Source organism: Bos grunniens, chromosome X, assembly GCF_055505025.1.
Source record: "Bos grunniens cultivar Pamir isolate PY7600 chromosome X, Bosgru_T2T1.0, whole genome shotgun sequence".
NCBI classification, from domain to species: Eukaryota; Metazoa; Chordata; class Mammalia; order Artiodactyla; family Bovidae; genus Bos; species Bos grunniens.
Window position 1 is genome coordinate 112,733,696 of NC_141194.1, and position 13,104 is coordinate 112,746,799.

Below are 13,104 nucleotides of genomic sequence, written 5' to 3' on the forward strand. Positions count from 1 at the left end.
AAGCCCTATCAAATACCTGAGTGCTTTTCTGAAGTATTTAGTGTGCCGAAGTCATGACTGTGCTGGAATGTTATTATTATCGCATTATTGTGTGTGCATGTCGGGGGTGCTGTGTCGGGGCCCTGGCTCCTCACCCACCTCTGGAGTGGTCACTCGTGGCGCCTCATTGGCTTCGCTGTCAGTGGTGCTGCTTTCAGTGTCTGAGTCAGACTCTGAGCTGCTCTCTGAGTCACTGGAGCTGCCGGATCCCCCACTGGTGGGCGCTGCAGGTGGGGGCTGGGGCGTGGCCAAGAGTGGGCTGAAAGGAAAATGACACCATTGATTGCCTCTTTTACTCCCAAACTGGCTGGAAAAGAGTCCAGGTGGGCATGAAGACTGATCATCTGTGAGGGCCAGGCGGAGTGGAGTGTGCCGTTCCATTTCACAGACGGGAACTATGAGGCTCAGGAGGCCCAGGGAGTGACCCACAGTCCCAAGTTGTTTTTTTTTCCTTTCTTTTTCTGTTAAGATACATTTTCAGTTGCTATCTTGTTCAGAAATCCCCAGGTTTGTATAGGGGCTCTGATCTTAGTTATACGTGCAGTACAGTCCTCTCAGTAAGAAGGGGTGAGTTGAATCCTCACTTTTGTCATAGAAAACTGAGGTTCAGAGGAGGGGGGTTCTTGCTGCAGCCTCACAGCTAGAAAGAGGTGTGAAACTGGGAGCATAGCCTCCCAGCTCCCTCAAAGGGCAGGGTTGAGTAAAGTCACTGGCAGCCAGGTGCCCAGTGCCCAGCCCCAAGGTGAGCAGGGCTGACTGTGTTACCATGGAGATGAGAGGGCACACTGCACAGCCTCCTCCACCGGAATTTCTGTAACCTCTTCAGACAACTCCAACTAGGAAGTATGATCATACAGGACCAACCATCTCTAATGGCTGATTTTAAATCTGTAAAGCTGACCAAGCAAAGCACAAGGAAATTGACACCATTTGCCACTCTGTCTTTATTGATAATCCATGTTCTTCCTTACTAATCGTTTGCCCTCTGTGCCCCATAACAAATCAACCTCAGCTGTCTCTCGGCACTTTGGGGTATGTCACTGCCTTTCTGTCCTTTTGCTCATCATCTTTGGGGGCTAGTTTTCCTGTTTTTGCTCTGACATGGGGTTCTAAAGTCGAGGGAGGGTTCTCATCTGCCTCTGTCTCATCAGCTCAGGCTCCTCTTTGGAGAGAAGTTTAAATCACAGAGAGGGGTGGCCTGGGGGCCAGAGCATCTTTGCTACAGTGCTGGACTGGTCCTCCTACCTGTCTGGCTGGCCGTCTGAACCTCACTGCCTCTCAGACTCCCAGCTCCTTGCCTGGCTTTTCCCAGAAAACCCAGTCCTGGCCCTGGAGGACACCTGGTCTTGTGGCTCCACCTGCAAGTTTTGGCAGAGAGGGACTCCAAGGGCCCTCCTGTGGCCAAGACTCTGGAATCACAGACCATTATTCCTCACCTGCCCCCACTTCATCCTCTTACCAAAGCCTCATTTTCAACATAATAGCTCTTGCCTTGGAAGGCAGAGGATCCCTTTCAAACCAGCATGGGCGCCTCGTCCAACTCGGAGAGCCTTTTCCTTACATGTGCCTCATGCCCCCGAAGACGGCCCCTTTCGTCTCCCAGGTAGCTATTCTCTTTCATATAGCCAAAGCTCCTTTTAAAAGGCTATCTGCTAAGTAAATGCTATCTGCAAGTACATTCGTCTGCCAAATACACCAAGTAGTTAGGAGAAGCAGAAGAAACAGGGACCTACAACCCCTGGGAAAGTGTGTGTGTATGTGTGTATGTGTGTGTGTGTGAGAGAGAGAGAGAGACAGTGGGCCCAGGGATCTATATATACAACTCAGTGTGCCTCGTTCTCTGTATTCCTTTGCAGTATAATGAATCCATATTTAAGAAAAGTACCCTCTAAATCTAATCAATTGTTTTTGTCTTTGATTACTAACTAAAGACTGAGGCAACAGATTTAAGTCAGACTAATCCAGAGGCTTGCTAACTTGACCTCAATTCCCCCCAAGTAAAGTTTCAGATACAGCATAGAGCATTGGCAATACTGAGACTCCTAGCTGGTGGATTGACAGTTAAGATCTAACGTGTACTCCCATATTTATGATTTTCAAATGAAAAGACTGTTTCCTACTTTTGTTTCCTATCTATGCATTAAATTCTGGCTTGTGTGTGTCTATGTGTTTGTATACAAGTGTTCCTTATCCAAAGACTTTTGGAAGCAAGATGAATTTTTATATTTAGATTTTTAATTAAACAAGTCATATGGTAGCTATACCACATCTATAATACCCCCCAGTGGATTCAGGGTAGCATCCTTTAATAAAACTCATTAATACTGCTGCAGTTAACAGTCACAGTCATAAAAACTTGAAATTAATACCTGCACATCAGTTTAGGTCAGGTTTTGTCAACAAATGGCTCAAAGTCACTGAAAACAACAGTTTTCCAAATCTTCTGAATTTCAGAATTGTGATTAAGAGATTGTAGACATGGACAGAAATCACATATGAAAAAAATTAACTATTTTTATGAGTAAATATAGATATACAGACACAGATACAAAATAAAGATGACTTGAAACCTAAGCGTAACCTTGACTGAGAACCAGTGAAATGAGGCCTGAAATTATTTTCCCTAAGTCTTCTTACAGGTAAATGTATTGCCGTATTCTCAGGAAGGATCCTACAGCCAGTCAACGTTGACAATGACCACTCAGGGGAAACAAGTATAGAAAGAACAGGGAGAGGTACACGAGTTTTTCATACTCACACTGATGGACATAAATACTTGGGGATGAGAGGGACGGTGGACTTGAATTCAGAGAGGACACCATGAGAACTCAAGTTGGGGGTGAAGGACTTCAGCATCTTAATGAGAAAGAATTGCTTTCTCCGGGCAGTTGCACAGTTGGAAACAAGGAAGAGTCAGCATTGGTGGGAGGAAATGGCATTGCTTAAAATGGAAGTAAAACTGCCCTCCGCTTTACATTCCTCTGCCTCCACTATCCATCTGCTCTTCCCATGGTTGGTGGACAATCTGGCTGCACCCAGCCTGCTAAGGGACATAGGGCATACCTCTGAGTCTGACCCTCACTTCCTGTGGGCCCACCTTGCACCCAGCTGGGGCCCCTCCGAGGGCCAAAAAGTGAGTACAAATCCAAAACACTGTCTTCACAAGCAGGACAAACCTCAATATCAGGATTGACTGAGGACCACATTCTTGTCTAGAATCCACTGTGGAGATTTCAAGTTAGCAAATCATTACCATATTTCACTTTCAGTTCTTCCCTGAAGCACGTTAGCTGTTCAGTTAGTTAAATTCCCACTTTTGCTACATTTACTTTCATGTGTCACTAATTTATTTTTCAAATGTATATTAAACTGGCTATGAGCAACACTAGGAAACACAACTCTTGATTCCGCTGAGAAGATGAAGGACGAATGTGCAATTTCCATATTCTTCATTTATCAAACTGCAGTAGAATTATTTCCCATACACCATTTACTCTTGTATTTTAATAAACTGCTTTTAAAAAGAATGCTAGTGGTTACAACAAAGATAATAGATGATATCAAAAATCATTAACATTTAATATATTAAACTATCTACTCTATAGTCTGTAAATATTACAAGTGTACTCTGTGACTTCACCCTGAATGTAATAAAACTGCTCAAAGGACAAATGTGGACAACTTCAAAGTGAACTGTTCAACTTTTTCAAAGATCAGATTTTGCTACTGTGTTCACTGGGGTGAGCAGTCTGTACCAAGTGTAGCGTAGCCTCATTTTAATCCTAACCCCATTCAGTAGGTCTTCATGGTCATGGGCCAGACTAAGGGCAAAGAAGTTGGCTTAGCAAGTCAATGATCCTAGTGGGGAAGTCCAGGGTGAGGGAAGGGGATCAAAAAGCAGGCCAGTGGGGGAGAAGTTTGGGAGGCCTTTAAGATGCCTCCTCCAGACAGCATTGACCCTGGTGTGGAAGGCTTGTGAGCACCAGGGGAACAGATGTCAGTCTCTCTAAGCTTATACTGACCGAGCCTCTTCTGCAATAAAAGGCTGAATATGTGATACTATAAGATAGTCTGGAAGCCATATGAAGGAACAGGGACTTCTTTGCCTGGAGAAGATTCTGGGGCAGGGAGGAGGGTAGTTCATGTGACAACAGTCTTTAAAAACTGGAAGGTCTGTTCAGTAAGGGAGTGGGCTAGCTCTGAAGGCCTTCCAAGGTAAAACTAGGATCAATGAGTTCGAGATGTAGCCAGGAAAGTTCTCACCTCAACATCAGAAAAGCCTTAAAAAATCTACAGTTGGCCACAGGAAGAAGCCATTGCTTTGTAGGCCTATGAGCTTGATACCTTTAGGTGAACAGATAGCTGGCAATTAAGATTCCTATTATTGATCTACAATGGAGTTCAGTGATCTTTAAAGTGTCTTCCAACTCAAAGATTATGATCCTCATGAAACAAAAATGTGTAGGGGATTTTAGGGGAGACTGTTTGGACCTTAGAGAAAATTGTGAGGAGACCTTTGCCCAGTCATCTCATTAAGGCAGGTCTGAAATGACCTACTCTTGGCAACACGGCTCTTATATGAACCACAGAAGATTAAAGCTGCCTTTCTGTAGGGCTATTTCATAAATCAGACTTTTCACTAATTCAGATTAACAGCCTACAGAAAACCAAACATCTGCACCAGTGCTATCTGACTCGATTCTTAATTTCACTGTAAATTCCTCTCTCAGGAGATAAACAGGGATGATAAATTGGCCATTCTGCTCAATCAAGCTGCATGGGCATCAGAAAGGAAAGGTTCCAGAAGGGGTAATGACTTTCTAAGTGGAAACATATACAGGAAGGATTTGACAAGCAAGTCCACAGGGTATGGATCTTGGCAGCATATTTTACAAGACCCCGTAATTGCCAAAGAGACATAGCATGAGATGCTTGATGGGGGACTCTTGTATTAAACCCTTGTCTTGAGTTGAGACTTGTAAAAATTTCATCAATGTGACCCTTTTCTGGTTTTATGGAGATCAAATGTCTATCTACAAGATAATTTGAAATGCTTCTTTACTTGATTCCTTCATTAAGTTGGAAAGGTTTGGCCCTGGGGCAAAGGAATCAACATTTTTACCTGATCTTTCCTCTCTTCCTCCTTTTCCTCTTTGAACTCTGGGTCTAAAAACTGAAACAATCTATTGGATTTACCACAGTAGGCCACTAGGGGTAGACACTCTGAGCCCTGAGCCTGTTCCAGTCAGAGGATGGGAGGAATTTATTTTGGTCTGAGTTAGTAGCTTTGAAATCTACCCCACCCACCCCAGAAAATCCATTCAGCTCAGTTGTCCAATAGAAACTGTGAAGTGAAGTGAAGTGAAAGTTGCTCAGTCGTGTCCAACTCTTTGCTACCCCATGGACTATATAGTCCATGGAATTCTCCAGGCCAGAATACTGGAGTGGGTAGCCTATCCCTTCTCTAGGGGATCTTCCCAACCCAGGGATTGAACCTGGGTCTCCTGCATTGCAGGCAGATTCTTCACCAGCTGAGCCACCGGCTGGGGGTGGGGGCGGGTAGGCAGAAGCATAATACGTAAGACAGACAAAACCAGGTTTGCTCTATTTCTCCCAGCAGCTTTTCCTCCTCCCTGGATGGCCCCTCAGCACACTTTGAAAATAAAAGACTGCATATACCAATATTCTCACAAGCAACTCAGGATCAAGTATGTTCTGTGTTAATGCAATGATGCTACTGATGAGCAGATTACCATCCACTTGTAATTGAAGCTACACTCTGGCATGGCTCCGAGGAGATAATCTTTGTCCAGTGAGTGTGTACACTGGGAATTTGTCCTTTTGTCTGATTCTGGTGTTTGAAATGGAGTCTGCTCAATTTACTTGCAAAACATAAGGTGATGTACACCTATCCACCCACATTCATTTTCATGGGCGAGTTACCATATGTGATATAGATTAAAGCCCTGACTGACTGAAGAGATCTGTGGTTGGTGAAAATGATGATCAAAGATGTCCACACTCCAATCTTGAACCTGTGAACATGATACCCCATGTGGAAAAAGAGGTTTTGCAGATATGAATACATTCAGGATCTTGAGATGGGGATATGGTCCTGGATTATTTAGATGACCCCAGTGTTATCCCAGGATCTCTGGGAACCAGAGCTTGGTGTAAGGAAGGCTCTAGTAGATTACTGCCACAGCAATGGGCAATCAAAGTGGTTACAGCTTCCCAGGAAGCTGCAAGTTGACCATTTGAAATTTTCATGATAATCAGAAATGAGTAGCTCCTCACATTTTTCAATCACCAGCAGTTAGGTATTTCTCCTAACTTACCTGGCATCTTACTTCCTTTCTGAGACCATAATGCTGAGTGATTTTGGCAATGGCTTTTCAGAGTTACATTTGACTCACAATCTATCATGGCTTTCTTACCCTTTTGATGGACTGACTAGACTCAGCTCTTGTCTTCTTTTCCTGCCTGTGCCTTTTCTCCCATCTTCAGTCACATATGTAAATAGCTACATTTCCCCTATTGGTTTTAAAGAGGTAGCTTTAGTTAAGTTAGAGGAGCATGAGATTGGGAGTCAGATGATCTTTTTTGAATGTCACCTTGGATACTTTATTTTTGTGTGACCTTAAACTAAGCACTTGCCTGGAAAATCCCATGGACGGAGGAGCCTGCTAGGCTGCAGTCCATGGAGTCACGAAGAGTCGGATACAACTGAGCGACTTCACTTTCACTTTTCACTTCCATACATTGGAGAAGGAAACAGCAACCCACTCCAGTGTTCTTGCCTGGAGAATCCCAGGGATGGCAGAGCCTGGTGGGCTGCCGTCTATGGGGTCGCACAAAGTTGGACACGACTGAAGCGACTTAGCAGCAGCAGCAGCAGCAGACTAAGCACTTAACACAAGCATCTCAGTTTCCTCATTTGTAAAATGGGGTAATATATCACATAGGCTTATAAGAGGACCAAGCTAGGAAATTTAGGTGAGAGAACTCTATTAACAAGTACTTCTCAAACTTTAATGTACATTAGAATCACCTGGAGATCTCCTGCACGTGAAGATTTTAGTTACAGAGGCCTGGAATGGGTCCTGAGTTCTGAATTTCTAACACATTCCCAGGTGCTACAGATGGTCCTGGTCAGTGAACCACACTGAGAGGACCAAGGGTACAGAGGCTATTCAGATATAAACTGCTGACAAAAAATAAGTTGGTGATCTGGACTGGAAACTAATGGCTAAAATACAGTTTTGAGATCAACTGTGGATTTTTCCTCCATAATTATTCTGCCCTTCTTTAGCAACAAAGAAAGTTGACTGCCTTATATCACTTTGAATCTAACCTGATCAAGTTGAAGCTCTCTTTGGGCAATTATTCCTGAACAGGTTTTATCAGAATCCTTCTAATAAGCACTGACTTCAACTTATAATTTTCCTGAGACTACTTGCCTGCACCTGTACTTGACCAAATGTGTCCCAAGGATCACCAGGGCTTGCCACTGTCCCCACCAAGTGTCAAGGTGGTATTAGAGTACATTCATGGTCATGGCTGGGGCCCTAAGCATGATTCATAATGGCTAATAGAGATGGAGGTGTTGGAATTCCAGCTAAGCTATTAAAAATCCTAAAAGATGATGCTGTGAAAGTGCTGCACTCAATATACCAGCAAACTTGGAAAACTCAGCTGTGGCCACAGGACTGGAAAAGGTCAGTTTTCATTCCAATTTCAAAGAAAGGCAATGCCAAAGAATGTTCAATTGCACTCATCTTATACTCTAGCAAAGTAATGCTCAAAATTCTCCAACCAAGGCTTCAACAGTACATGAACCAAGAATTTCCAGATGTTCAAGGTGGATTTAGAAAAGGTAGAGGAACCAGAGATCAAATTTCCAACATCTGTTGGATCACATAAAAAACAAGAGAGTTCTAGAAAAAAAAATCTACTTCTGCTTTATTGACTACACCAAAGCCTTTGACTGTGTGAATCACAACAAACTGTGGAAAACTCTTCAAGAGATGGTAATACCAGACCACCTTACCTGGCTCCTGAGACATCTGTATGCAGGTCAAGAAGCAACAATTAGAACTGGGCATGGAACAACAGACTGGTTGCAAATTGGGAAAGGAGTACATCAAGGCTGTATAATGTCACACTGCTTATTTAACTTATATGCAGAGTACATCAAGCAAAATACTGGGCTGGATGAAGCACAAGCCAGAATCAAGATTTCTGGGAGAAATATAAATAACCTCAGATACATAGATGATACCACCCTTATGTCAGAAAGCAAAAAGGAACTAAAGAGCCTCTTGATGAAAGTCAAAGAGGAGAGTGAAAAAGTTGGCTTAAAACTCAACATTCATCCACCTCATTAGAATTGATTCAAATGTATTCTTTTTAATGGCTGATTAATACTCCATTGTGTATATGTACCACAGCTTTCTTATCCATTCATCTGCTGATGGACATCTAGGTTGCTTCCATGTCCTGGCTATTATAAACAGTGCTGTGATGAACCTTGGGGTACATGTGTCTCTTTCAATTCTGGTTTCCTCGGTGTGTATGCCCAGCAGTGGGATTGCTGAGTCATAAGGCAGTTCTAATTCCAGTTTTTTAAGGAATCTCCACACTGTTCTCCATAGTGGCTGTGCTAGTTTGCATTCCCCCCAACAGTGTAAGAGTGTTCCCTTTTCTCCACACCCTCTCTAGCATTTATTACTTGTAGACTTTTGGATAGCAGACATTCTGACTGGCATGAAATGGTACCTCATAGTGGTTTTGATTTGCATTTCTCTGATAATGAGTGATGTTGAGCATCTTTTCATGTGTTTGTTAGCCATCTGTATGTCTTCTTTGGAGAAATGTCTGTTTAGTTCTTTGGAGGTGGATGAAACTGGAGCCTATTATACAGAGTGAAGTAAGCCAGAAAGAAAAACACCAATACAGTATCAGTTCAGTTCAGTTCAGTCAGTCGTGTCTGACTCTTTGCAACCCCATGAATCGCAGCATGCCAGGCCTCCCTGTCCATCACCATCTCCCGGAGTTCACTCAAACTCACGTCTATCGAGTCGGTGATGCCATCCAGCCATCTCATCCTCTGTCGTCCCCTTTTCCTCCTGCCCCCAATCCCTCCCAGCATCAGAGTCTTTTCAAATGAGTCAACTCTTTGCATGAGGTGGCCAAAATACTGGAGTTTCAGCTTTAGCATCATTCCTTCCAAAGAACATCCAGGGCTGAACTCCTTTAGAATGGACTGGTTGGATCTCCTTGCAGTCCAAGGGACTTTCAAGAGTCTTCTCCAACACCACAGTTCAAAAGCATCAATTCTTCAGCACTCAGCTTTCTTCACAGTCCAACTCTCGCATCCATACATGACCACTGGAAAAACCATAGCCTTGACTAGACAGACCTTTGTTGGCAAAGTAATGTCTCTGCTTTTGAATATGCTATCTAGGTTGGTCATAACTTTTTTTCCAAGGAGTCCAATACAGTATACTAACGCATATATATGGAATTTAGAAAGATGGTAATGATAACACTGTATGCAAGACAGCAAAAGAGACACAGATGTACAGAACAGTCTTTTGGACTCTGTGGGAGAGGGAGAGGGTGGGATGATTTGGGAGAATGGCATTGAAACATGTATAATATCATATATGAAACGAATCACCAGTCCAGGTTTGATGCATGATACAGAATGCTTGGGGCTGGTGCACAGGGATGACCCAGAGGGATGGTACGGGGAGGGAGGTGGGAGGGGGGATCAGGATGGGGAACACGTGTATACCCGTGGCAGATTCATGTTGATGTATGGCAAAACCAATACAATATTGTAAAGTAAAAAAAAAAAAAAAAACTCAACATTCAAAAAATGAAGATCATGGCATCTGGTCCCATCACTTCATGGCCAATAGATGGGGAAACAATGGAAACAGTGACAGAGTTTATTTTCTTGGGCTCCAAAATCACTGCAGATGGTGACTGCAGCCATGAAATTAAGAGATACTTGCTCCTTGGAAGAAAAGCTATGACAAACCTAGACAGCATGGTAAAAAGCAAACATTACTTTGCCAACAAAGGTATGTCTAGTCAAAGCTATGATTTTTCCAGTGGTCATGTATGGATGCGAGAGCTGGACTGTAAAGAAAGCTGAGCGCTGAAGAATTGCTGCTTTTGAGCTGTGGTGTTGGAGAAGACTCTTGAGAGTCCCTTGGACTGCAAGGAGATCCAACCGGTCAATCCTAAAGGAAATCATTCCTGAATGTTCATTGGAAGGTCTGATGCTGAAGCTGAAACTCCAATACTTTGGCCACCTGCTGCAAAGAGCTGACTCATTTGAAAAGATCCTGATGCTGGGAAAGATTGAAGGCAGGAGGATAAGGGTACAACAGAGGATGAGATGGTTGGATGGCATCACCGATTCAACTGACCTGAGTTTGAGCAAGCTCCGGGAGTTGGTGATGGACAGAGAAGCCTGGCGTGCTGCAGTCCATGGGGTCGCAAAGAGTCACACATGACTGAGTGCCTGAATTGAACTGAACCGAATAGAGATGGAGCATGCGCGATGCACCAGGAAGCAAGTTCAGCACCTTTCCTGCATCTCCTCTTTCAGTCCTCACAACAGTCCCCCCTGAGTCCAATGCTCTTACTACTCCATCTTATGGCTGTAAATACTGAGACTTAGTACCAACAATATCAAGCTGAAAAATAGATTTAAGGATACTTTCAAAGGAATGGAAAAACCCGAGGTGTCTGGATCCCACCTCACTGCAGTATGAAATGATATGGCAGTGTGGAGGGGGCCAGTGTGTTCCCAGCAAGGCTGGCCAGTGCTGGCTAATAAGCCATTTATGTCTTATTTTTTTGTCTATTCGGTTGCTAAGCCATGTCCAACTCTTTGCAACCCGATGGACTGCAGCACACCAGGCTCCTCTGTCCTTCACGATATCTTCCAGAGTTTGCTCAAACTCATGTCCACTGAGTCAGTGATGCCATCCAACCGTCTCATCTTCTGTCATCCCCTTCTCTTCTTGCCCTCAGTCTTTTTCAGCATCAGGATCTTTTCCAATGTCTTGAGAACATCACAACTTGCATTAGGGAAAATAAAGCAGTATTCAAATTTTTCTAGAAATAATTAAAAGTCATCCTGACTTCTTTGCTATTGGTCAGAGCTGTTTCAACAAACAGCAAGCAGATGGGGGAAAAATCAATACAGACAAGTATTTTTTGCCTTTAAAGTCTATTTTTTAAAATGGGGGCAAGAGACAGAATGAAGGTAAGCAAGTGGATGGAACTTGGACTCCCACGACCCTGTCTCCAGCAAAGCAGAGAATGAAAGGTTGGCAGCTCACCTTCATAAGAAGCCCAGGGACGGTCAGAAGTCAGGAATCCATAACAAAGTCAAAGCCTTCCCATTAGAACTCCCTCAGTCACAAATCCTAGGTGGAGCAGGGAAGTATTATGACTGGGTGACTTAAACCCAGAAGCTGCTTCTCTGTAGGAATCTCCCCATTGTGTCTATGGGAGTGGTCTGGAGATGGAGCCCAACTTCCATCAGAGCCCCAGCCATGGGCAGTCTGAGTCCCTAGAGGAGTACAAAGCAGGCTGCTGAGAGGCTCAGAGCTGCGTTTTCTTTGCTTGAGTTTTTTTTTTTTTTTTTTTTTTCCGTTGCCCATAATACTCAGAGCTGCCTCACAACTGGGAAAGCAGGCATCCCTCTTCCAATACCCCTAGACTACATTTCTTCTTTGATGTCTCTCAATGCCAATCACCTTATCAGTATTGTCTGCTCCCCTTCACATCTGATTTGTTACCTGATATATCAGAGACACTTGATTGGAGGGTAGGCTTTTAAGGCCAGAGGCTTCATCAACCACACACAAACTCTGTACGATGTTTGGTATGCCTAAGACCCCCTAGAATATAGCCATAAAGAGGTCTTCTCCGCGCCCCTCTGGGAGAACTGTCCCTGGGTGCACCCACTGCCTATGGTCCCAATAAGCAATCATCATTGTATCAACCAGACCAAATAACTTTTAATTGCAGAGCACTTGATAATATTCCAGTATTTTCACTCCTATGACCTCATTTGATTGCTACAAGAACATTGGACAGGGACAGGGGGAGAGATGGAATAGGTATCCTCCTACTTTACCCATAATGCTCCAGGACCTTTTAGCCAAAGTCATGAGGCTGGGCTCTGAGTGAGGCAGGGGGGGATGATTTCTTCAGGCTACTGGGACTCTTTCTTAAACTGCAAGTCTAGCTTGAGGAATGGAAAAGAATACAGGAACCAGTACAAAATCCACCCTGTAATCATACCAAAAGGCAACCAGAATGCAGAATTAATCCCAAATGCTTTCTTTAAGTGACCTAATGAGATGCGTTGCAAGAATTCAGTGTTCAAAACACTGAAGGCCATCCACCTGTAGGCTAAGAAAACCTTGTTGCATTTGACTCCTTCAAATGTCAAAACTCACTGAGTCTAGAGGAAAATGTTTCCAGTTTACAGATGATAACTATTTCCACACAGAGTAGTAGTTTGTAAAGATTAAATAGGGGAAATGTAAATGACTTTTATGCTTCACATCCTTGTGTTTATTCAAAACTTGTATTTGTCTTTAAATAGGTAATAAACATGGTAATGAATTCAAAAGCTACAGTAAGGGATACAATGGAAAGTACATCTTCTGCCCCTCTACTGTCATGTTATACAATTTCCCAATGTTCTCCACTATTATCAGTTTCTTATGTTTCCTCCAGTAACGAAGTGAAGTGTTAGTAGCTCAGTCATATCCAACTCTTTGTAACCCCATGGACTGTAGCCTGCTAGGCCTCTCTGTCCATGAAATTCTCCAGGCAAGAATACTGGAGTGGGTTGTCATTTTCTCCTCCAGGGGTCTTCTCAACCCATGGGTTGAACCCAGGTCTCCTGCATTGCAGGCAGATTCTTTAACCTGGATCTCCTACATTGCAGGCAGATTCATAATATTCTATGAATATTGCTAGGTATGCTTTTCAATGAAAGTATTTTAAATTATAAAAGTAGAGCTT

At 43.4% G+C, this 13,104-nt stretch overlaps 1 protein-coding gene across 7 annotated transcripts in view; it reads right to left on the reverse strand.

Annotated features, from left to right (window-relative positions):
- AFF2 (ALF transcription elongation factor 2) overlaps window positions 1-13,104 on the reverse strand; it is a 536,669-nt gene that overhangs the window by 41,345 nt on the left and 482,220 nt on the right. For all 7 annotated transcript variants that reach the window (XM_086389838.1, XM_086389837.1, XM_086389834.1 and 4 more), the window contains one exon: window positions 139-298. In XM_086389838.1, the coding sequence (XP_086245964.1) occupies window positions 139-298 (160 nt within the window). The remainder of the gene's footprint in view (window positions 1-138; window positions 299-13,104) is intronic.